This window comes from Macaca fascicularis, chromosome 13, assembly GCF_037993035.2.
Source record: "Macaca fascicularis isolate 582-1 chromosome 13, T2T-MFA8v1.1".
NCBI lineage: Eukaryota > Metazoa > Chordata > Mammalia > Primates > Cercopithecidae > Macaca > Macaca fascicularis.
In genome coordinates this window covers 55,362,684-55,383,351 of record NC_088387.1, presented here as the reverse complement: position 1 = coordinate 55,383,351, position 20,668 = coordinate 55,362,684, and the positions used below count along the sequence as shown (strand labels likewise).

At 38.3% G+C, this 20,668-nt stretch overlaps 1 protein-coding gene across 14 annotated transcripts in view; it reads left to right on the top strand.

Annotated features, from left to right (window-relative positions):
- Positions 1-20,668, top strand: part of MEIS1 (Meis homeobox 1) — a 138,525-nt gene that overhangs the window by 76,237 nt on the left and 41,620 nt on the right. For 10 of the 14 annotated variants that reach the window (XM_005575719.3, XM_005575722.5, XM_045369186.2 and 7 more), the window contains one exon: positions 1,942-2,087. The exons of the other annotated variants lie outside the window; for them this stretch is intronic. In XM_005575719.3, coding sequence (XP_005575776.1) covers positions 1,942-2,087 — 146 coding nt within the window. The remainder of the gene's footprint in view (positions 1-1,941; positions 2,088-20,668) is intronic. 14 annotated transcript variants of the gene reach the window in all.

The following is a 20,668-nucleotide window of genomic DNA, read 5'->3' as shown; positions in this document are numbered from 1 at the left end:
CTGAATAAAAAGCCTGTTTAAATACTGGACTTTCAAAGAATTTATTAGGCAAATCCAAGGGGACCTCTCATAAAATACTTGGTTATGCAAATAAAGAGTTTGGTTGGGTGGAAGGAGTGCTGATGTACAGATGCCGGGGTCTGGCACAGCATAGACCCCAGTAGTTCCATGCCAGGGTACATGACCTTGACCCAGTCAGGGAACATAGCATTTTCTTCACTGATACAGTGATGGCTTTGGAGTGGTAGGTTTTCATGATCTTTTCCACGTGAACACAAGCTATGATTCTGTGAAACTTTTAACAAAACAGATGGGTTTTAAATATAATAAAATTATGGATTTTTAATGAATAAAAGTTTAGAATCAGAAAAGTTTTGCAGAAGTTTTGCATTTATAGCATATTCTGTAATAATAGTAGAAATGTTGGAATTAGTCTGTTCCTCACCCAACAAGCTTTCTAAACTTCATCTCAGTACCAGTTAAGGCAATTGAAAAAAAAAAAAATTGAGGGACACTTTTCTCTTTCTTCACAGGAGAGAGATGGGTCTGCTAAGGGAGCTGTTAAGAACAGTTGATTAGTTGCAACATACCTACTATAGATTCGACAGAAATAACTGAAATTGAACTAGAGAATTATTTTTTTTATGTAGGACCTAATAACAGAAATGAGAAATACAGAAATTCATGAAGCCATGGAAATGAACCTGAGGCTATGTGCAGGAAACTTGTCTGACCAAAGTATTAGGTTCTTTGGGTCATGTAGATGTCTCTCCAATGACTTATTTAACCAGTGAATGTGTTCTTGGGTATGTTTTTTTTTACCTCATTTCTAAGCCTGGCCGCTATAGCTCTTCCTTTTGGGCCCAGATCAACCTGTCGGTTTCTAAGAGAACGGTTGACTGAGCTAAGCTACTTTTTAGTGTAATGGGTCTTGTCCTTTGTTGTTTTCCTTTTTGACTTTGAAGTTAAGGCAAAAAAATACCTACTTTCCATTTGTACCTTGTAACTTTTTTTGAACAGTTATACAGGTTAAATTTTTATTTTTTTCTTATTAAACATGGTATTATAAAAGAGAAATATTACTTTTAAAAATTTCATTATGTCACAGAGCCAAAATGTTTTCTAGAAGAAAGAGTGTAAATGTTATAATAAAAATCAATAGAAAAATAGGATCCAATATAGAGGAATATGTTAGCAGGTGATTTTTCAGTGTGAAAAATTTAAACCTAGCATGAATTTTAGAAACTGCCTGAATTATTAGTGTAATACAATTCCAATTTACTGTTAATTTAGCATTACCTTATTTTATTTACACAGTAATTGTTTTTTAATTAAGAAACTATGTCAGGGGTTTTTCCCTTACTAAACTTGATGCTTTCTCTCTATTACAAGAAAAATTATATTTTATTTGAAGCATTCCTACGTCAAACTACTTATATAATGGATTACCTACATCCCATCCTAGTTTAACTAGTTTAAGATAGATCACTTGTGGAAATAGTTGATATCTTAAATGAATCTTCTCACAAGTCAATGTCAGTGACTGTGGGATTTGAATGCCCAGGCAGCCATAGCACCACTGCTAATGACTGCCACCATGTTTAACTCCCCAGTAGGAGTTACACTTAACCTGTCTCAGCTATACATATTGGAATAATTACCATAGCAACAAAGTCACAAGGGGATTGGATATTTCCCTCCATTCCCTTTGACTTTTGGCAATGTTCTTTGAAAGACGTTCTTTAGACCTGACTACTCTTGAGCCTAGGCCTTGTTCTTTCTCTTTGTTTTGGAAAGCAAAACACAACAAAAAAACAGTACCAAAGAAACTATTACTTATTTAAATTTGCTCTTTTGGTTTTGTTTATATCCAAAGGCATTCTATTTGAATAAAGCATGTCAAGGTAGCATCAGTCAAAATTTGATTCACTATGTTTGCAGGTGATGGCTTGGACAACAGTGTAGCTTCCCCCAGCACAGGTGACGATGATGACCCTGATAAGGACAAAAAGCGTCACAAAAAGCGTGGCATCTTTCCCAAAGTAGCCACAAATATCATGAGGGCGTGGCTGTTCCAGCATCTAACAGTAAGTGGATTCTAAATGACATATGTAAACTAAATATGGACAATGAACCAGTTTTTATAGAAAACAATGAGAAAAAAGTGATCCCTCTGGAAATATTTAATAAATAACTGTGTTCCCACAGTTTTTGCAAAAACGTTAGCACTTATTTCTTAGATACGTACCCCAAATGAGAAATTTTGTTTAAAATTAACGATTGCGATTTTGTTAACTTTCGTAAGTTAAAAGCTTTAGGTGTTCATGTGCACTTGTGATTTTAAGAATGTATATTCATGATGTTGCTTTTCTAAATGTGACCCTTAAGTGCTCAGAACCATCTCCTACCAAGAAGAAAGTAAGACAAACCCTAAAGAGAGACTTAATGTCTTCTGATGCTTTAGTGGACCTTTATAACAAATGGTCCACAAAAATTCAAATCATGTTGCAATGGCAAGATGATCACATAATTTGCTTTTAAATGGTTTGAATGCACTGGCTTCCATTACAAAACATTCATGTAAGTCAGAGCTCCACAGTGAAAGTTGTCCCTGTATTTAGAACTGTAAAGGAAAACAGCAATATAGAGTCAGCTCTTCCTGTGTAGTCCCTTGTGACTTTTCAAGCAGAGTAACAGTTTATATTGTCTGTGCAAGTATTGCTGTTTTCACTGCAGGAATTCTCCTGGAGATGTGAGAAACTGGAGATTTGGGGCTTTATGCCACTGGGGGATTTGTTTTGTTTGGTTATTGTTCTGAATGAATTTCATGTTCAAAATATTTACAAGAATAATATTTTGGTGGATATTTTTGCAAGTGCATACTGATTTAAAGAAGAAGACACAATGAAGATTTGTGGATAAAATAATATTTTAAAAATCAACAAAATTGTTGACCAGGGCAATTTCAATATTAGAGACAAAGAATGAATTTAGACAGGTTGTAGCAAAGTTACATAGATGGATAAATGTTAAAAACTCTTGAGGGTTGTTTTTTAATATCAGGAGAAAATATTTTATGATACTATTTTTGTCTTAGCTTGCTTTTCCTAAAGTCATTTTTTCCTTAAATATTAAAGTTAATCCTGCATTGTCATAAACACGTGCAGAGCCTGTTTACCTTCATACCCAGGCCCACTTTCAAAGCCATGTTCCTCAGTGAGTTTTACGGGTACAGAGAGACAAACTCAGGGGATGTCTGAAGGTCGTGTTGGTTCTGCTCCTCTGGATAGAGGCTGTGCCTCTAATAATACTCAAGGGTATGAATTAATCCGGATTTTCCAGCATCCGTGAATAAGATAAAAACTGAGAGCAGCAGGAATAGCTAAAAAAAAAAAAAAATTAAATTAAATTAAAAAAAAGTTTCCTCCCTTCTCTTCCTCCCATCATAATTCCAAACAGTAACTGGATTACACTACAGTTTTTGAGTAAACTTTAGGGCTTGGCTATGCTGGAAATTAGTTGAAGATTTAGTTTGTTCAAGCTGTTTTGATTTTAACATCATATTAGGTTTACCTAAAATCTGATTCAGGCACCATTACTTATCTGACACCTGTTGCATGTGTGTAGGTATTTCAAGATCTGACTCCTGCAAGTTCCCCATTGAGGATTATCAATCACTAATGAACTGGGGGAAAGAGGACTCAGGTCTTGAGGGCATATCTTGAAAAATGAATGAATGACATTTAGATAAGAAGTGGCAGTTGGTCAAAGGTGCAGTACAATGATGCTGATGCAATGATGCTGATATTTTATCTCCAGAGCTAACCAGCTAACTTGCTCTGTGGAATGAGTTGGTGTGGTGGGCAAAATCAGGTTGACCCTGAAGTCACAACCAAACAATTTCTATTTCCTAGACTAACAGAAACAGTGAATAGATTTCTTCAGCCCCCATCTCAATCTGCAAAGGAGTTTTGGTTTTACTTGAAGCTGAGGTGCCCCTGAAGAAAATATAATCAAATATTGGTTCAGACAGAATCAGGAGAGAGAGGAGCAAGTTATTTTATGCAGCCACTAGTTTTCCTGTTTTTTCTAGGTTGTACCCTTGTGAAGACCCTTGTAGAGAGCTACATTATCTTCTTGAAACAAACAAACAAACAGACAAACAAAAAACCAAAATAAACTTTCTAACAGCCCTCATGATTTTACATGCATTGCATTGCTTATATGGACTATGTGTTTGTTACTGGGGCAATTGTAATCGAAATTATTCATGAACTGTCTGCTTTCTTGAGGCCTGAATAATAGTCTTCAGTTTTGAGGTCTTTGCTGGCCTGTGCCACTGCCCTGGAAGGGAAAGCCCATTCATCCATGTTTCCCCAGCTTTCTGTGAATGTTTACAGGTGTTACCTTGTGGTTTCCATTGGGTATTTCTCCCCTATTACCCACTCCAGTGCCATCTGCTCATACAGAAATATTGATTAATGACAACCCTCATTAAACAGCTAATTATTCTTATAACATCATCTGAAGAGCAAAGTTAGGAGGTATGTTTAAATTTTTCATCTTTCCTTCCCCCAGTGAAAAAGATTCCTTCCCTCTTCTCTAATTGCAAGAGCAAATAGACCTCCAGTTACAAGGAACACCCGTTACCCTTGTTTTGTAATCCTTCTTGAAGGAATGCATAGACTGCTTAGTAATATTTATAGTAAGGAGCTAATTTTAATAAATTCTATTTTTAAAACCTATAGAATCTAAAGAGAGTTTTGTTGTTGTTTGTCTAAATGTAAGTAACCACTGACATCTCAGTACTAATTCTTTACTGACTTTATTTCAAGTTCTGAGAGGTCTTTAGGGATGCACAATTCATTAGGAAGACTGTACAAATTTTATGGTCACATCATTGCTATATGATTAATGCAACTTATCTAGGAAATCCTTTCTGAAATCTTGCTAGATATAAAAAAGCCACTGAAATTCTGGCTAATTAAAACAATAGTAATACCAATTTGTTAGTAAATTGTAAACTGATCTTTTTTTAAATGTCCAAAGACATATTTGAAAACCTCCCACACTTTTTAAAACTAAATTGCTATTTCTTTTTAAAATAAATGGATCAATTCTTTCATTGGGTTTATTCAGCGAAAAATATCTGCCCTTGAAAGGGCTTTAAAGCATTTCTGTGTTAGAAAAGTAGAATAGGCCCTGAATTAAAAAACAAAATACAACAAAACAAAAACCAAGTTTCTGGATTTGTAACCCAGCTACATGAGAAGAAAAATGTGGCAGTCTGTAGTTATCCACAGGTAGATTTAATCAGTAGCACATTTTACTATTCCAAAGAGAGAACTAAAGCCTCATTCTTGGGCTCACAGTCTCTATCAAGCTAAACTGGACATACTTATATATAATGAAAACAATAAAAGAAAAAGGAAACGAGTTTTAAACTTTGGTGATTATGGGGTAAGAGGAAATTTCAGTGAAGTAAATTCCCAGCTTAGACTTAGTTGAGCGTTTTGCCAGTTGATAAGTAGAGAGGGTCTCTTAAAAGAAACTATTCCCTGGAATTGAAAAGAATGACTGACAGGATTTAAATAATAAGAGAGAATTAGAAAGAAAATAAAGGCATTTATTAATAGAAATACTTACATTTGCCTGAAGATAAATTATTGCAAACAATTAAAACGTGCTTAATATTTGCATATGAGTCACTGTGTATTCACAATCAGTTCAGGGGCATATGTCATATCAAGATTTCTTTTTCCTTCTTGAAGGCATTATTCCAGCTGTAAACATAGTCTGTGACATCATAGTGCTTAAGCTGGATGTGTTTTGCATATTATCAGTTCTTTTGCTACATAGTGTTGGCTTAGCGAAAATGAAGAAAAAGAATACATGCCACGTTTAAGATAAAAATCAAGGGTCTCTTTTCTTTTTTGTTTTCCAACCCTATTATATTACAGTCTAAAGTATAATCTAAATAGAAAAGCAGTTAATGTGGTTCTCATTTAAAATATGCAGTGACTGTATTTTCCTGCATGGAGCTCCTGTGCTTCCAGGAATACTGAAAGTTAGGGAGAAGGGAGGTGGTTAGAAAGCATACTTACAGATTCAGGTGAAGCAAGCATTCACGGGTCAATATCCGGCATTGACCAGTCAGGGTGGTGATCCTGACGGTGAACTGATTTTCATCCACACTCTCTCCTACTCCCCATCCATTCACCATCCTGAGGATTCCATCTGGTTAAGCCTTACTATAGAGACAAACTTTGCTTCTAAGTTAGACACACTTATGTGCCAAGTGTTTTTGTTTCATTTTCTTTCTTTCTTTCTTTCTCTTTCTTTCTTTCTTTCTTTCTTTCTTTCTTTCTTTCTTTCTTTCTTTCTTTCTTTCTTTCTTTCTTTCTTCCTTTCTTCCTTTCTTTCTTTCTTTCTCTTTCTTTCTCTCCATCCTTCCTTCCCTCCTTCCTTCCTTCTCCTTCCTTCCTTCCTTCCTTCTTTTCTTTTCTTTTCTTTCTTTCTTCTTTGTGTATGCGTGCACTTCTAGCCTGGAAAATTTGTGTGTGTGTGTGCGTGTGTGTGTGTGTGTGGCCAAATTTATGTCTTGATTTCTGATTTATAAGACTTTCCTCTCATTGTGGATAAAGCCAATGCGAGAGGTTGTAGAATCTTCCAGGTTGAGAATAGCGTTTCCATAGTAACACTATTAGATGAAAAGTGCCCTGCGGGTCCGCCACTCTAAGGATGGAGTAAATGGAATTGAATTGGGAATTGAATGCTCTAGAAGAGACAGATGTTGTTTCATTGGTTTCGCTTTTAGTAACAAGATCTGTTGGAGTCATCTTAGTGTCATATCTCTCCTTGCCATTTTGGAAGAATTATTCTCTAAACACTATGAATTATTACAATGAAAAAGTACATCTAATTGGTATCTGGATAATCCATTCTGTTGATCAAAGTTAGGAAAAGATAGCAGTACTTATAGGTAGGCACATGGGCAGGTAGTGGATGGAATTTTCTGCTCTCCTCCCATTTCTATTTCTCTTTCTATTGCCCACCTCTGTACCCTGCCAGTTTGAACAGTGAATATTCATTCTAAGCCTTACCAGCCAGCATCCTTCAACAACCTATCCTGAAAGATCTAGGGGGAGTTCTGAGAAGGTGGTGGGGCAGGACAACTATATTCTCACATTCTCGCCCTAACTGTTCATCAGGGTAATACAAAGTATTTGAGAAAGGCAGTTTCTTCTTCAAACTAATCCTAATCTACCTTAATTGTCATGTGCCTGAGCCAAGGGAGGTGGTTTGTGGAGATAGCAGGTAACTTTGATTTCTTCTTCATTACATGTTATCTGCAGACAGATCATTAAATTAAGACCCTTAAAAACTAGTTATGAAGGTGTGAGAAGATTTGTTTTTCCTTGCAGATGTCCATGTACCCTATCAAAAATTAGCTCTCTTACATACAAAAGAATATTTTCATAGTTTCTACTTTTCCCTTATATGTAACTGCCATTCACCTTCACCTCTGACCAAAGCTAGGCTTTGCTGAAACTAACCCAGGCTTGGATGATAAAATCCTTTATCTGAATTTTAAAAGATCTCTGCTACTTTGAAGATAGCATATTTCAACTTTGACTAGATAAGGACTCTAACTATTTTTCACTCAAGTGGGGGTCATCGGTCTGGGGAGGCAAATGGAGTCGATTATTTAATTACTTGAGGGGAATATTGGAATGCCCTAATTCTTCTGTGAGATACATCATATAAACTCTGTTTTAATAATGAAGCGGGTGGTTTCCAGATTCTGGGGCAACTGCCTTTTTCTTTTTCTTAGATGGTTATTGAAATCCTAATGGGATGGGTGATGAATTTTCTTAGGTCAGGTAAACTGAAAAGGCTACAGCTGGAATTCTTCACCCAGAAGAATCGGAGTTAATACTAATGATCATTGTGAATTAGAAGATCAAAGGAGAAGCATCAGCCTGTTCTCCACGTTGTTGCCCCAGAGGCCATTAGTGACCTGGCAAAGCTTTCTCCCAGCCTTCTCTGTACCTCCTTCCCCTTGCCTGGGCCTTTCTTCCCCACTCGTAGTTATGCACCTCTGACCTGGGGTAATTACAGTCAGTTGATGAGGAGGCATGGGGGAAAACAATCAAAAGCAAAATCAAAAGTCCAACTTTAAAATTGCCTATTTATCCAGGTATATAGCCCTTCTGAGCACACGACCTCTGTCTGAGAGTCTATGTTACTTTCAGAGTATGAGTGTGATTTTTGTGTGCAGTGAAATAAGTGGTTTATTCATTTCACCAGTGGTTGTTTCACTGTAAGAGACTTTTGTAGAGTCTGGCTGGCAATTTGTCAGATCATTCTAAAATTTTTCTTTTGTTTCCAAGGTTAATATACAGATACACGAGAGTTTAGTTTTCTGATATATTCTTAATTGGGCTGATTAAATAAAAGATTATGTGTAAAACAAAAGTGCCCATGGACTTTTTACAATTTGTTAAGTTGTTACTGATGCACATAACTGTTTGAACACTAGCCAGCCATTTATACTTGGAAGCGTGTATCAATATCATGTCTTCTTTTTATTTTAATTAGTGATGATATATTTTTTAAAGATAAAATATCAACCTTGCTCACTGAACATGCAACTCAATTTATCTTTCAGATTAAAATTGGAGTACCACACGTATACATGTGAGTGTGTGTATATTTTTTTAACTAACTCAATCCAACCCCTAGGAATTTTATACAAGTTTGGTTCTTTCTTTCTCCGTGTTTAAGATTCCTAGTGAAGATACCTTGCCTTAAAATATGAAGGTTTGACAGCAGGAAAATCAGATGGATTTATTTGATAAAAGATTCCAGTGTTTTGGATTGTTTTGTTTTCGTTGGTTGGTGGTTTTGCCAGTAGAAGTAAATCTACATGTCATGGAATTTAGGATCCTAGGACCTAACTGGGAACATCCACATCATATCTGTTTCTCATGCTAACGTGTGAGTATGACTGTCTGCTCATGTATGTCTCTACCTCTGCCATCTATGAATTTTAGTAGGGAAAACTAATCCATTTTACATCTTTTAATCCCCTAAGTAGCCATGTCCAAGGTTCTAATTTTTCTTCTTCTACTGATGTAGGTCCATGTCAGAGGGCAACCAAGTAGTGGAGACCACGTTGCAATGGTCTGTCGCTCAGCTCACAAAACACTCTGGGCCGTGACCCAGGCTTACCTTTGATAGACTGAAAGTCATGTGGTAGCAAAAAAATATTTGATTGATGCTCCAAGGCAGTAATGATAGGGATTGTGTAGATCCACATCAAAATGATTGCTCCTGATGTGTGAGTGCTTTCACTTCAGTATGCTTGCTCGTCCTTGTGCAGAGTCTGGAGTGTGGGCAACTTGTCCTCTGTGGACTTGATAGTCACTTCACTGCGTCAAGAGCCAGAGAGTGCACTCAAGAACTCAGATAAGGCATCTTTTTCTTGATGGGCCAATGGAGCGCCTCCAGGAGCAAGGTGTAGCTGAAAGGGTTATGCTAGGCATCCTTCTAACATTTCAAAGAGTTTTTAGTCCTTGTTTTTCCTTGCCATTGCAAAATGCCTTCACTCAGCAAATTATAGCCCAGTGAGCACAGGTCCCAAGATGAAACGTATTCCTCTATCTAAAGAAAAGGTAGACCTTAAATAACTTGACGTGATGAAGGCCAACATCTTAAATTAGTTGGTATTTAAATGAGATAGAAATGACTTCATTTTATGTTTTTAGAAATATTCTGAAATAGGTCTTGGTAACTGCTTGAATTTAAATGTCCTGTTGGCATGATATCTTAAAAAATGGGGTGATATATATTAATTTAACCTTGTAGCTGTCTTTGCATTTCATTTCTTGATCATCTATGGTCAGTTTTTATCTGTTTCTACAATTACTTTGTTGCTAGCATCCTTGCAGTACCCAGGTGCTCTCATTTGCCACATGGCACAGATTATCCTGAGAATTTGGTACCCTGGGAAGTTTTTGGGATGTCCAGAGACCAGCAGGTATAGTTTTTTTGTTTTGTTTTGTTTTTAACATGAACACTCATCCTGTGAAAGATCAAGGTCATTTCTGTTGCAGTTTATAGAAGTTTAGAAAAAATTCTTATCTATTATTTAAAGAAAAGCCAGTTTCCCAACTTCAAGGGGGAAGAACGTCACAAAATGAATTCATTGAAAAAATAAAATAAAATATTCTCCTGTCTGCATAATGTGACTTTTATTATATTTTTAAAAATTCAGCTATTGATTGCTTGGCTATTTTGACATTGGATTATTTCCATCCTTTTAACAGCTGAAGGAAAAAAATTTATCATAATGCTAAATAAAAATGTAATACGTATGTATGTGGTGCGTTATTGTTTAATATTTTCCTATACACTGGATTCATAAGACAATCCTGTGAAGTGGGCAGGATGACAAAAATGAAGTTTAGAGAAGTTAATTATTTTTCTCAAGATCAAAAGCGAGGAACTGGCTGAGCTTGAACCAGGATCTCCTGACTTGAATTTCCATGTGCTTTCCACCACGCTGCCTCTCAAACACACAGCAAATCTAATCGCATTGTGGGAGTTCAGAGATATAATCTCATTCCACAAGCTAGCAAATTAGTATTTTTAAAGAATAAAAATATGAGCCAGAGGGCTTGGCATAAAACTTCATAATGCAATCTGCTGGTTATTAGTAACTAAGGGTCAAGGACGGTCCTTCCCTATCTGGAATCTTTTTCTACAGATATTGGCCCATAAAAAAGGCAAAGAAAGCTACAGCTGTTGATATTTTGTGACAATCTTGGTAATTTTTGCGTTTTTGGAATTTCAGATTTTAAACGTTGTTTACCTGCTCCTCCTTCCTTACAGAAATACGTAATTCTCTATCCATGTCTATTACTAACAATGTCTGTGATAGTGCTTTGGGAGGTGAAGAATCTTTCCTCATGCAAATCCTAACTAAACCTTCTAACACAGAATTTAGCTCCTTGAAGATTTTTTTCTTGCCTGTCACGTGGCCAGGATGCCAAAGAGCTATGTCTTTAATTTGCTTTATGGAGATAGAGGAAACTGCTTATGCAGCCCGATTACTCTTGAAACTACAATCCAACTGTCGTTTCTCAGCAAAGAAAGCTGCTAAAGCCAGGAGAATTAAGCCGCCGCTCTGGGGTATGACACCGAGGTCTGATCATTTTAAAGCTAGTAATAACCAGAACCCTAAAATTCTTATGAATAAAATGTAATTTTAGTAATGTTTCCATAAACAGTGGTAATGGTGGCATTTTAGTAGGCAGTGACATTAGTCACATCGAAATTGTACCACATTGGCTTTTAAATTACTCCACCTGTCTGTATGAATAGAATTTTCAGTGTAAAAGCAGAGAGACAGCTGCTGCTAATGTCTCCTTCTCCCTGTGCAGATAATGCTGGCAAATCTACATGCAGAAAGGACTGGCTTGTGATGTAAAACGGTACCTGACCCTGCTGGCTCCTGAGTTGCAAAGCAATACCTTTAATTACCAGTGGCTGTGTTTAGTTGTTGATATAAAAATGTCAGCTTCCAGGAGTGTAACCTCAGGTTCACTCCCTCTAGTAATGTCACCCATTGTACAATATTTTTCTTCCACCCACATCCGTAATGCGATGGGTGAGCATTTATCTTGATGTGTTTCAGAAACATGCAAGGCATTAATACTTAAAAGGAAAACGCCTAATACTGTACGAACTTGATTGATGATCTTTCCGTTGGAGAACTTTTAAAGATTAGTGGAATTTGGTTCCTTCTTTCTAGCCAGAATAGAAATATGGCATGCTGTTTATACCTTCAAAGGGCTTAGCATCATTCATCTAATACAAATACAGGTTCTTATGTGAGGATCATGGCAGGCACGTCTTAGAGCAGAAAGAGTAAAGAATGGAGGGGCTTGAGAATATCAAATCTGTTACTACGTGCCCATATTTCGTATTGATAGATGAGGAAGTTTACATTTTAGAGAAGCCCCTTTGCTCTTAGCCTTTTGGTTATGGTTCTATTGTGGCAGCTCCATTGAGACAACAGTGGGCCAGGCGAGGGGATCCTCCTGTTGGAGATGCCTGTTGCCAACGATGTATTTGATGAAATGGTAAATAGGAGATATACGTGTCTGGCTCATTGGCAGGCATTCTTTTTGACTTCTTTCACACAACTGGTGTTTTCGTGTTTAATTGAACAAGGAATGAGTAGTAAATGAAAGCTGCTGCCTGAAATCCCACTGTGAGCATGTTTTGCACTTGGCTCCCCAGTGACAAGGCAATTTGTGAAATTATGTGACGGAGTAATTAGATGAAGCCAGGGCTTCTGACTGTTGCCATGCATATGTGGCGAGGGTTTGTTGGGAAGAGGGAGGGGGAGAAAAAAATAGATTATTACTCTGGCAAGTCGGCTCAAAGCTTCTTCATTTATTTGTAAACAGAATATTTAGTGACCGCATAGGAAGTAGCTGTAATCACCAGCTCATAAAGAAACCACAGCAGAGCTTTTGGATTTTTGCAGAGTGCTCATGTAAAATTTAAGCTGGGAGGCAGAATCCCTGTTAATGTAATTAGGATCTAATTTACCACCCTTTGCACACAGATGTAATAATGTCTAGATATTTATTCTATCTTTAAGCACGTTACATATACCTCGGTGCAGCAGTTACTGAACAGAAACAGGTGTGAGCACTTTCCTAATTCGTTTTTACACTGTAAACACATAGCAATTTAAGGGAAATATTTACCAAAAACGAGGGGAAAGAATGTCTGCAAATGAGGCAGTAATGGACAGTTGCCCTTTATGTACTGATGGATTTCTCAATGGTTAAGTAAATTAAAGCAAATGCTAGAAAAATCAATAGGCCAGCATAGTCTTGGTTTTGCCTCATAGACTTCAGGACAGAATGACAGATGTGGTGTCTATGACCCATTTAAGTATTAATGCTTGAAAAACTGCTTCTGCATGCAAGGTTGTAGGCTTAGAAACATTCTCCTATATTAAATTACAGACAATAATATTTTTAAGTATATGTGGAATTTATATGTTTCAGTTAGGTTGTTCTTACGTGTTCCATTTGTATTGGAAGATTAGTTGCTTAGTTGTTGCAATAGCACCATAAATCAGTTTTGAATGTTCCCACAAGGAAACATCTTCATAACGCTGTAGTTGGAAGGTGAAGATGATGTATTTTGAGCTGACGTGTATGTTGAAGTGAATATGCTCAATAGCACTCTATGTGGAAACCAAATTAAATTTAATTAAGGAGTAGATGCTCAGAGCCTTTGGAAAAAATCTGTAAAGTAGCATTCAAATGTGGCATTATAATTCAGTTAATCTCCAGGGCTACAAATGCTGTATTTTACATTTGAACTAACATGGGTAACATGTCACGTAGGTCGACTGTCGTAGCGTGTGGAATGGTAGAGCTATTCTGATGTCCTAAGTGGTAGGTGTTAGCCTCTGAGAATGAGAAGGCAGACCTTATTGGTAGCCCCTCAGAATGTTAGTTTTTCCACCCATTGTTCCCATTTCTAAAAATTCATCACCAATTTCAAAATAAATAATTTAAATACAGTCAAAATGTTGATTTGTTGACTACCAGAGATGGGAAGGCAAGGAGAAAAGCAAGGCCGAATGTACTTGCGTGTCAGAGACCAAAATGTGCTCTTATGATCTAGATAAAATGAAGGGTTAGAGTTATTATCCTGGTCATTGGAGGAGAAGGTGCCTTTTATTGGAGAGAAAAAGAGTTTTGCTGGCTTGAAGTGTCCTGTTTACCTTCTTGTGCTGCCTGAACTTAGACAATAATTGCTCAACTACTTTCCTTGATCGTGACAAAGCAGGCATGATCCAGCCTGACTCTGGGGTTTGAAAATCAGGATGTAAAGGTGATATTGTGACTGGGAGCAGTGGCTGTCGCCTGTAGTCGCAGAACTTTGGGAGGCTGAGGAAGGGAGATTGCTTGAGCCCAGGAGTTCAAAACCAGCCTGGAAAACATGGTGAAACCCCATCTCTACAAAAAGTTAAAAAATTAGCCAGGCGTGGTAGCTAATGTCTGTAGTCCCAGCTACTTGGGAGGAGGTGGGAGGATCACTTGAGCCCGGGCGTTTGAGGCTTCAGTGAGCCAAGATTGCACCACTGTACTCCAGCCTGGGCGACAGAGCGGGACCCTGTCTCAAAATGAATGAATAAATAAAATTTTAAAAATTAAAAAAATAAAGGTGATATTGTGATAAGTCATATCATTGGAAACATTGCTAGGTTGGTATAATGAAAGGAAGTACAGTGATTATTTAGGTTCTAAATAGAAGCCTTTAAATTTTTTTTTTTATTTTCACACAAATATTTTACACAAATATTTCATGCAAATATTTACAACATTTCTCTGAATTTGTATCATGTGATTTAACAATGAATACATTTGGAACTTTAACTGAGGTATAACGAGTAACTTTAAAAAATGAAAGCCTATTACCTGAAAACTAGAAAACGAAAATTACTACAGAATTGAAAATTCTTTTGCTTCTTTAAAAACAGTGCTTCTTGGCTGAGCACAGTGGTTCATGAGTGTAATCCCAGCAGTTTGGGAGACCAGGGCAGGCAGATTGCTTGGGCCCAGGAATTCAAGACCAGCCTGGGCAACATAGTGAAACCCTGTCTCTGCAAAAATATAAAACTTAGCCTGGTGTGGTGGGGCATGCTTGTAGTCCCAGCTACTCAAGAGGCTGAAGGAGGAAAATCGCTTGAGCCCGGGAGGTGGTGGTTGCAGTGAGCAAAGGTCACTCCACTCTACTCCATCCTGGGCAGCAGAACAAGACCTTGTCTCAAAAACAAACAAACAAAAAAACAACAAACAAACAAAAACAGTGCTCCTTAAGCTACGGCATGCATTTAAATATTTAAATTATCTGGATCTTTTTTAAAAATGTAGATTCTGATTCAGAGGGCTGGGGCCTGAGATTCTGCATTTCCAGCAAGCTCCTAGTGCTGCTGGTGCTGCTGGTCCACAGACTGCACCTTGCATAGGAAGGATCTAAGGTACACAAGCAAGATGACAGATTTTAAATGGAAAGATGATTGTTTTTCTCTATCTTTGATTTTTATACTTTGATTTTGCCCCCCTGATTTTGAAGCTTACCCCGTTGTTTTTATCATATTAGTTTGACAAAATGTTTTATTTTTTCTCTGCCAACTTTCAATGCTTTTTCAGCATATAAGAAGTTCCTTTTGAATATCAAAGCACTTTCATTGGATCCCTCAAGTACTCTGAAAGCTTCTGATAGACCCAGGACTCTGCAGAAAGACAGACTATTTCTTCTGGGCTCGTTGACAGTACACTTATGTGTTCAGGGTGGGTGGAGAAGTAGCTCTGAAGGTCCCGTGATACAGAAAGTTGTGGTTCACCTCCACCACAAGGAAACATCTTTATAGCTTCAGTGCTCTGGTGACAATATGCAACAATGGAAGTTATCATAGAGTGAGGGCAGTATGTGTGGCGTGCTAGCTCCCAGACACCTGCAGAGGCTCTGCAGATCAGGTAGCCTTTGTCAGTAAGAAAGTAACAGAATCACTCACTGCAGAAACAACATATATGTTTGAGGGAGAACTGTGTTTGTGCCTCACACTTCTTGCCAACTTTATGTCTGCTCCAGGAGATCCTTTTGTATTCCCACTGCCTTGTGTACTTTATTTGCCATGGGCACTGTCACTCTCAAATTTCACAGCATCCTGGAAGGAAGGTGAATTTGCTTTCAAAAGCGAGTATCTGAAAAGTCTATTTCCTCCAGTGTGGCTAAGATCTAAGGAATTATTATAAGTAGTGCATACCTATTAATCATTGCTTAGCAGGTAAATTTTCTCACTCATTAGAGTTCACATGCTAGATGTAGTTTCTTGAAATTAGGTCATTTATTTTGGTCTAAGTCATTGAGGATCAAAGGTCATAAGGAATCCAAAAGCCATTAGTCAGGGTTCTTTTCTGGACCCCTTAGATGTCATTGTGCGAGTCACCCATGGCAGGCCGGGCCTGGCCTGCTGTCAGGGAGCTGGCAGGGTGCCTACTTTATTTCCAGTTTGCATAGATAAAAAGCAGCGCAGCGACTCTTGGAATCACTATAAAAATAAGCTTACATAAAATCTCCATTTGAAATACAGTATGTGTGTGCCCCTGCATGCTTTCTCTTCTGGAAGCCATGGGAGCTGGAAATCAAAATTAAGAAGCGAAGAGAGACAGACCTCTGATGGCATTGTAGACTACTCTTTGTTTGAGTGTAGGCATTTATAATTTATGGTAAGTTTAGTGAAGACCAAATTTTCACAAAGAATTAAAATGACAAACCAAGCATTTTAATTTGCTAAATAAAATAAAGGCATTGCCTAACCATTGTCAAACATATATATACATATTTATACATGCATATAGCTCCCCCCTCTTAATAAGATTGAAGTACATTTGTCAGTATCAGAAGTGATGGGCAAGAGACATAGTCAAGTCAATTCATTTACTTCTCCCATTGAGCCCTGTGAGTCTCTGGCCCACACCTTGAAGTGAAAACATCATCAATTACCAAAATGACAGGTGCCCAGGACTTACTTCCTGAAAGATGTTCATATTGGACTAGATACCACGAGCCCTCAGCAATATTCATCACTTTGTTCAAAAGAGACTGAAAAAAATGTGAGGAAACTTTTTTCCCTTTGCAAGGGAAAAAAAAGGCCAAATATACATGCATGAAATAGCATACGTTTGAATTTCTAAAAGTCAGACCGCAAGCAAGTATCCCATTTTATTTTAAAAGATTATTAATTGTCATTTAATAGTCAACTTGCATGTGATCTTACAGTTAATAACTGTATCCCCATTTCACAGATGAAGGAACTGGGACAGAAAAGGTTAAAGATCTAACAGCCATCTTAGTGTAGAATGAAGTTGGGACTGGAAACAAAACTCAGGGCCATAAATTTCAACTTCCTGGAGCTTACCACTTCCATACCCTGACATTTAAAATTATGACTTGTTATTGTTCTTGAAATTGTCCTGCATACAGTTGACTAGAACTAATGAGAATGGAGGCAGAAGTCCACATAACCTCATCAGAGTCATGCCTTTGACACAGTTATTCCAGAGCAGTCACAACTGCTCTATGGTCAACCAGAACCAGGGGCCCCTGTTTAGCCCCTTCGCTGTCCCTAGAGATCTCTGTGGCTCTGATACCTGTATTGCAGTAAAAGCAAGTGTGTGTGTGTATGTGTGTGTGTGTGTTGTGGGGAAACAGGGATCATGCTGGCATTAGGGCCTTTATCTATGAATACCTTATGCTTTTTGGTTTGAGGAGAGATGGCTGGAATAGTTTCTATGATATGATGACTTAATCCCACCACACTGCAGGAAAAAGCAACTTTCAAACCTGCTTGATATTTTACCCACCATAAATCATGGCAAAACTTTAGGCCACATCTACCTTATCTTTGAATTGCAATGTAAATGGGGTCATTAAAAGTTTTTTCCAAGAAAGTCAAATGCTTTTTGAGGGCCTATTATGTACAAGGAACCATATACATCCAGAACGTTCTATGATGTTTGAAAAGGGCATGGATCTAACCTCTGGCACAGTTTTTAGAAAACCGGAGTGAACAGAACAGTCAGGAGACAACTATAGTAGCTTAGGTAAGAAGGCTGTGCTGTGGGAGTACTAAGAAATGAATGAGTAGAAGATATGTTGGAGGTAAATCTGTACCTCATAAATAGAAACATTCATTCAGTTACCTCCACAGACACTAGAGGTGTATATAGAGTCATAGATCCAGAGAGTGCCAGGAGAGAAAAGGAGGAGGCCAAAGATAGAATTTGGGGGGTGACTATTTCTGAAGGCTGTCTGGAGGAAAAACCTAGAGAAAGAGAGAGGAACAGACAGGTAGGTCTCTGTCAAATACAGAGGTGGCATGAATTAATTCCTGGGTCCCTTCCAGCTCCAGTGCTTTATTATTCTAATAACAGCAAGGAAGGTACAGTGGTAAGAAAGTCAAAGAATCCATTCCCCACACTAAATCCATCATGGCTCCCAAACTGGCTCTCCTTGCTGTCAGTGTCATCTCAGTTCATGACATCACCATAGACCCAGAAACTCCAACTCAGATGAGCACCAGGAGTCATCCTGGAAGGTTCCCTCTCCTTCCCCCTTCACAGGCAGTTGCTCATCCCTGAGTCCCATCAGTTCTCCCTCCTAAACATTTCTCCATTCTTCCTGCCACCTAGCTGTATTGCCACTGCCACAGGTCAGTCCTCTGTGTCTCCAGCTTTCTCAGTTCCTTTCCCAGCCTTCCTGCCTCTGACATTGATCCTTTATAAACCATCCCTTATTTTGGCACAGTGTTTCTAAAACAAAATTTGGCTAAGTCTCCTCCTACTTAAAATCCTTCAATATCTCCCTACCCATCTCATACCCATAGGATATGAGACAAACATCCGTGGTATGCCATTCAAGGACCCTTTGAGGTCTGACACTGGTGCCCTGAGTGCCCTGGCACCTCTCTCGCCATTTCCATACAGGCTCCCCATGCATGTCATGCTGTAGCCAAGCTGAAGGCTTACAGCTCCCCATCAGTGCTGCATGGTCTTGTCCTCTGTGCACCTTACATGCTGTTCCCTCATCTAACATACAGTACTTCCATGACCCCTTCTCTACTTGATACTTTCCTCCACATCCTTCACATCTTATCGCAATTGTCACTGCTTGGGGAAGCCATTTGTTGTTTTTCCCAGGAGAGGGAAAGTGGCCCCTGCCACCAGGTCTGCAGCACCTTGATGAGACTCTGATAGGGAGTGCTTATCATAGTGACTGTTTGTTTATGTTGTGCCTTTCTATCTAGAGGTCAGGATTTAATCTTTCCTCTCTACATCTTCAGAGCTGTACTATAGATGCTTGATATTATTTATTGACCAAAGCAATGAGTACAGTTGCAAAACAGAAATGACCAAATTCTGGGAGCTCTATATAGTAGAAAGGCTGGAAAAGATCCTGATATCATCAGGATATCATCAGTGACTTTTGTCATTTATTTGTTTATCTACTTCTTATTATTATTTCTTTTAGAAACAGCATCTCAGTCTGTTGCCCAGCCTGGAGTGCAGCAGTGCAATCTTGGCTCACTGCAGCCTCTACCTCCCAGGTTCAAGCAATCCTCCTGCCTCAGCCTCCTGAGTAGCTGGGACTATAGGCATGTGCCACTACACTGGCTAATTTTTTAAGCTGTTTGAGGCATTTGGAAGAGAAGAAGTTGCATTATGAGGCATATGATGATACTGCAATGGAGGCAGCAAAGGTAGATCCTTTTGCAATCACTTAAGGAAATATACTAAAGGATATACTTTAGACAGAAGCTTCAGGAAGTGGTAACAAGAAGGCATGGTTTTTCTTTTCTTTTTTAATATTTAGGAGAAAGAATATTTGAATATGTTTACACATAGAATTGAATTCAGCTATCTTTCCTGGAATTTCTACTATGTTCCATGCAATTTGTTAATGCACAGCCTACTTACTTAGGCAATGGAGACCTTTGAAGATCAAAGTGGAGGGGGACTGATTAATGAAGCAAGAATCAAGGGTAAGCTGGCAGGGGAGGGGAGGGTGATGGGACTCAGAGTAAGAATGTAGCAATAAGGAAGAAGAAGGCAGAGAAATTTAGAAATGAAAAAGGCTGCTATTCTCCTCCTGGATCTTTTAGCAGGCTGGTGGCAAAGTTAACTGATGAATGTCCAAGAAGTGGGATTAGGAGCTGGAGGAGAATGGAAGTCATATGGAAAAATTGCTGTTGGGAATACAGTAGGCAAAGCAAAAAAAAAAAAAAAAAAAAAAAAAAAAAAAAAAAAGAAAGAAAGAAAAGGAAAAGAAGAAAAAATAAAAAGACTTTCAGAGTGTAGTTGAGAATACATATAGAAGTAGCACTAGATACCACACTGTGACCAAGGACTGGCTAGACTTTTAACAGGCACATTTCATAATCAATCTGTTTTCACATGTTAAAATGAAGGTAATAAATGAATTCTTAGTGGTTTGCCACAGGAAAATAATTCAATTTTCTATTCTTTAAAAATTAGTACCACGGGGCCGGGCACGGTGGCTCACGCCTGTAATCCCAGCACTTTGGGAGGCCAAAGCGGGCAGATCATGAGGTCAGGAGATTGAGACCATCTTGGCTAACACGGTGAAACCCCGTCTCTACTAAAACTACAAAAAATTAGCTAGGCGAGGTGGCAGGCACCTGTAGTCCCAGCTACTCGGGAGGCTGAGGTAGGAGAATGGCGTGAACCCGGGAGGCGGAGCTTGTAGTGATCCGAGATCGCACCACTGCACTCCAGCCTGGGCCACAGAGCGAGACTCCGTCTCAAAAAAATAAATAAATAAAAAATGAAAATAAATAAAAAGTTAGTACCACTAGTACCACGGGGAACATTCATTGAGCCCCAATCTGAGTCACTGAAGTTTGTACTATCATATGTAGGTGAGTGAACTCAAGATTGCATTAAAGGTTTTATCTCAGTTTTGGAGGAAGTTATCATGCGGTTATTGTACATTATCTTTCAGCACTGGTTGTCTAAGAAGTTTGCAAACTTGTTATTGATAACCT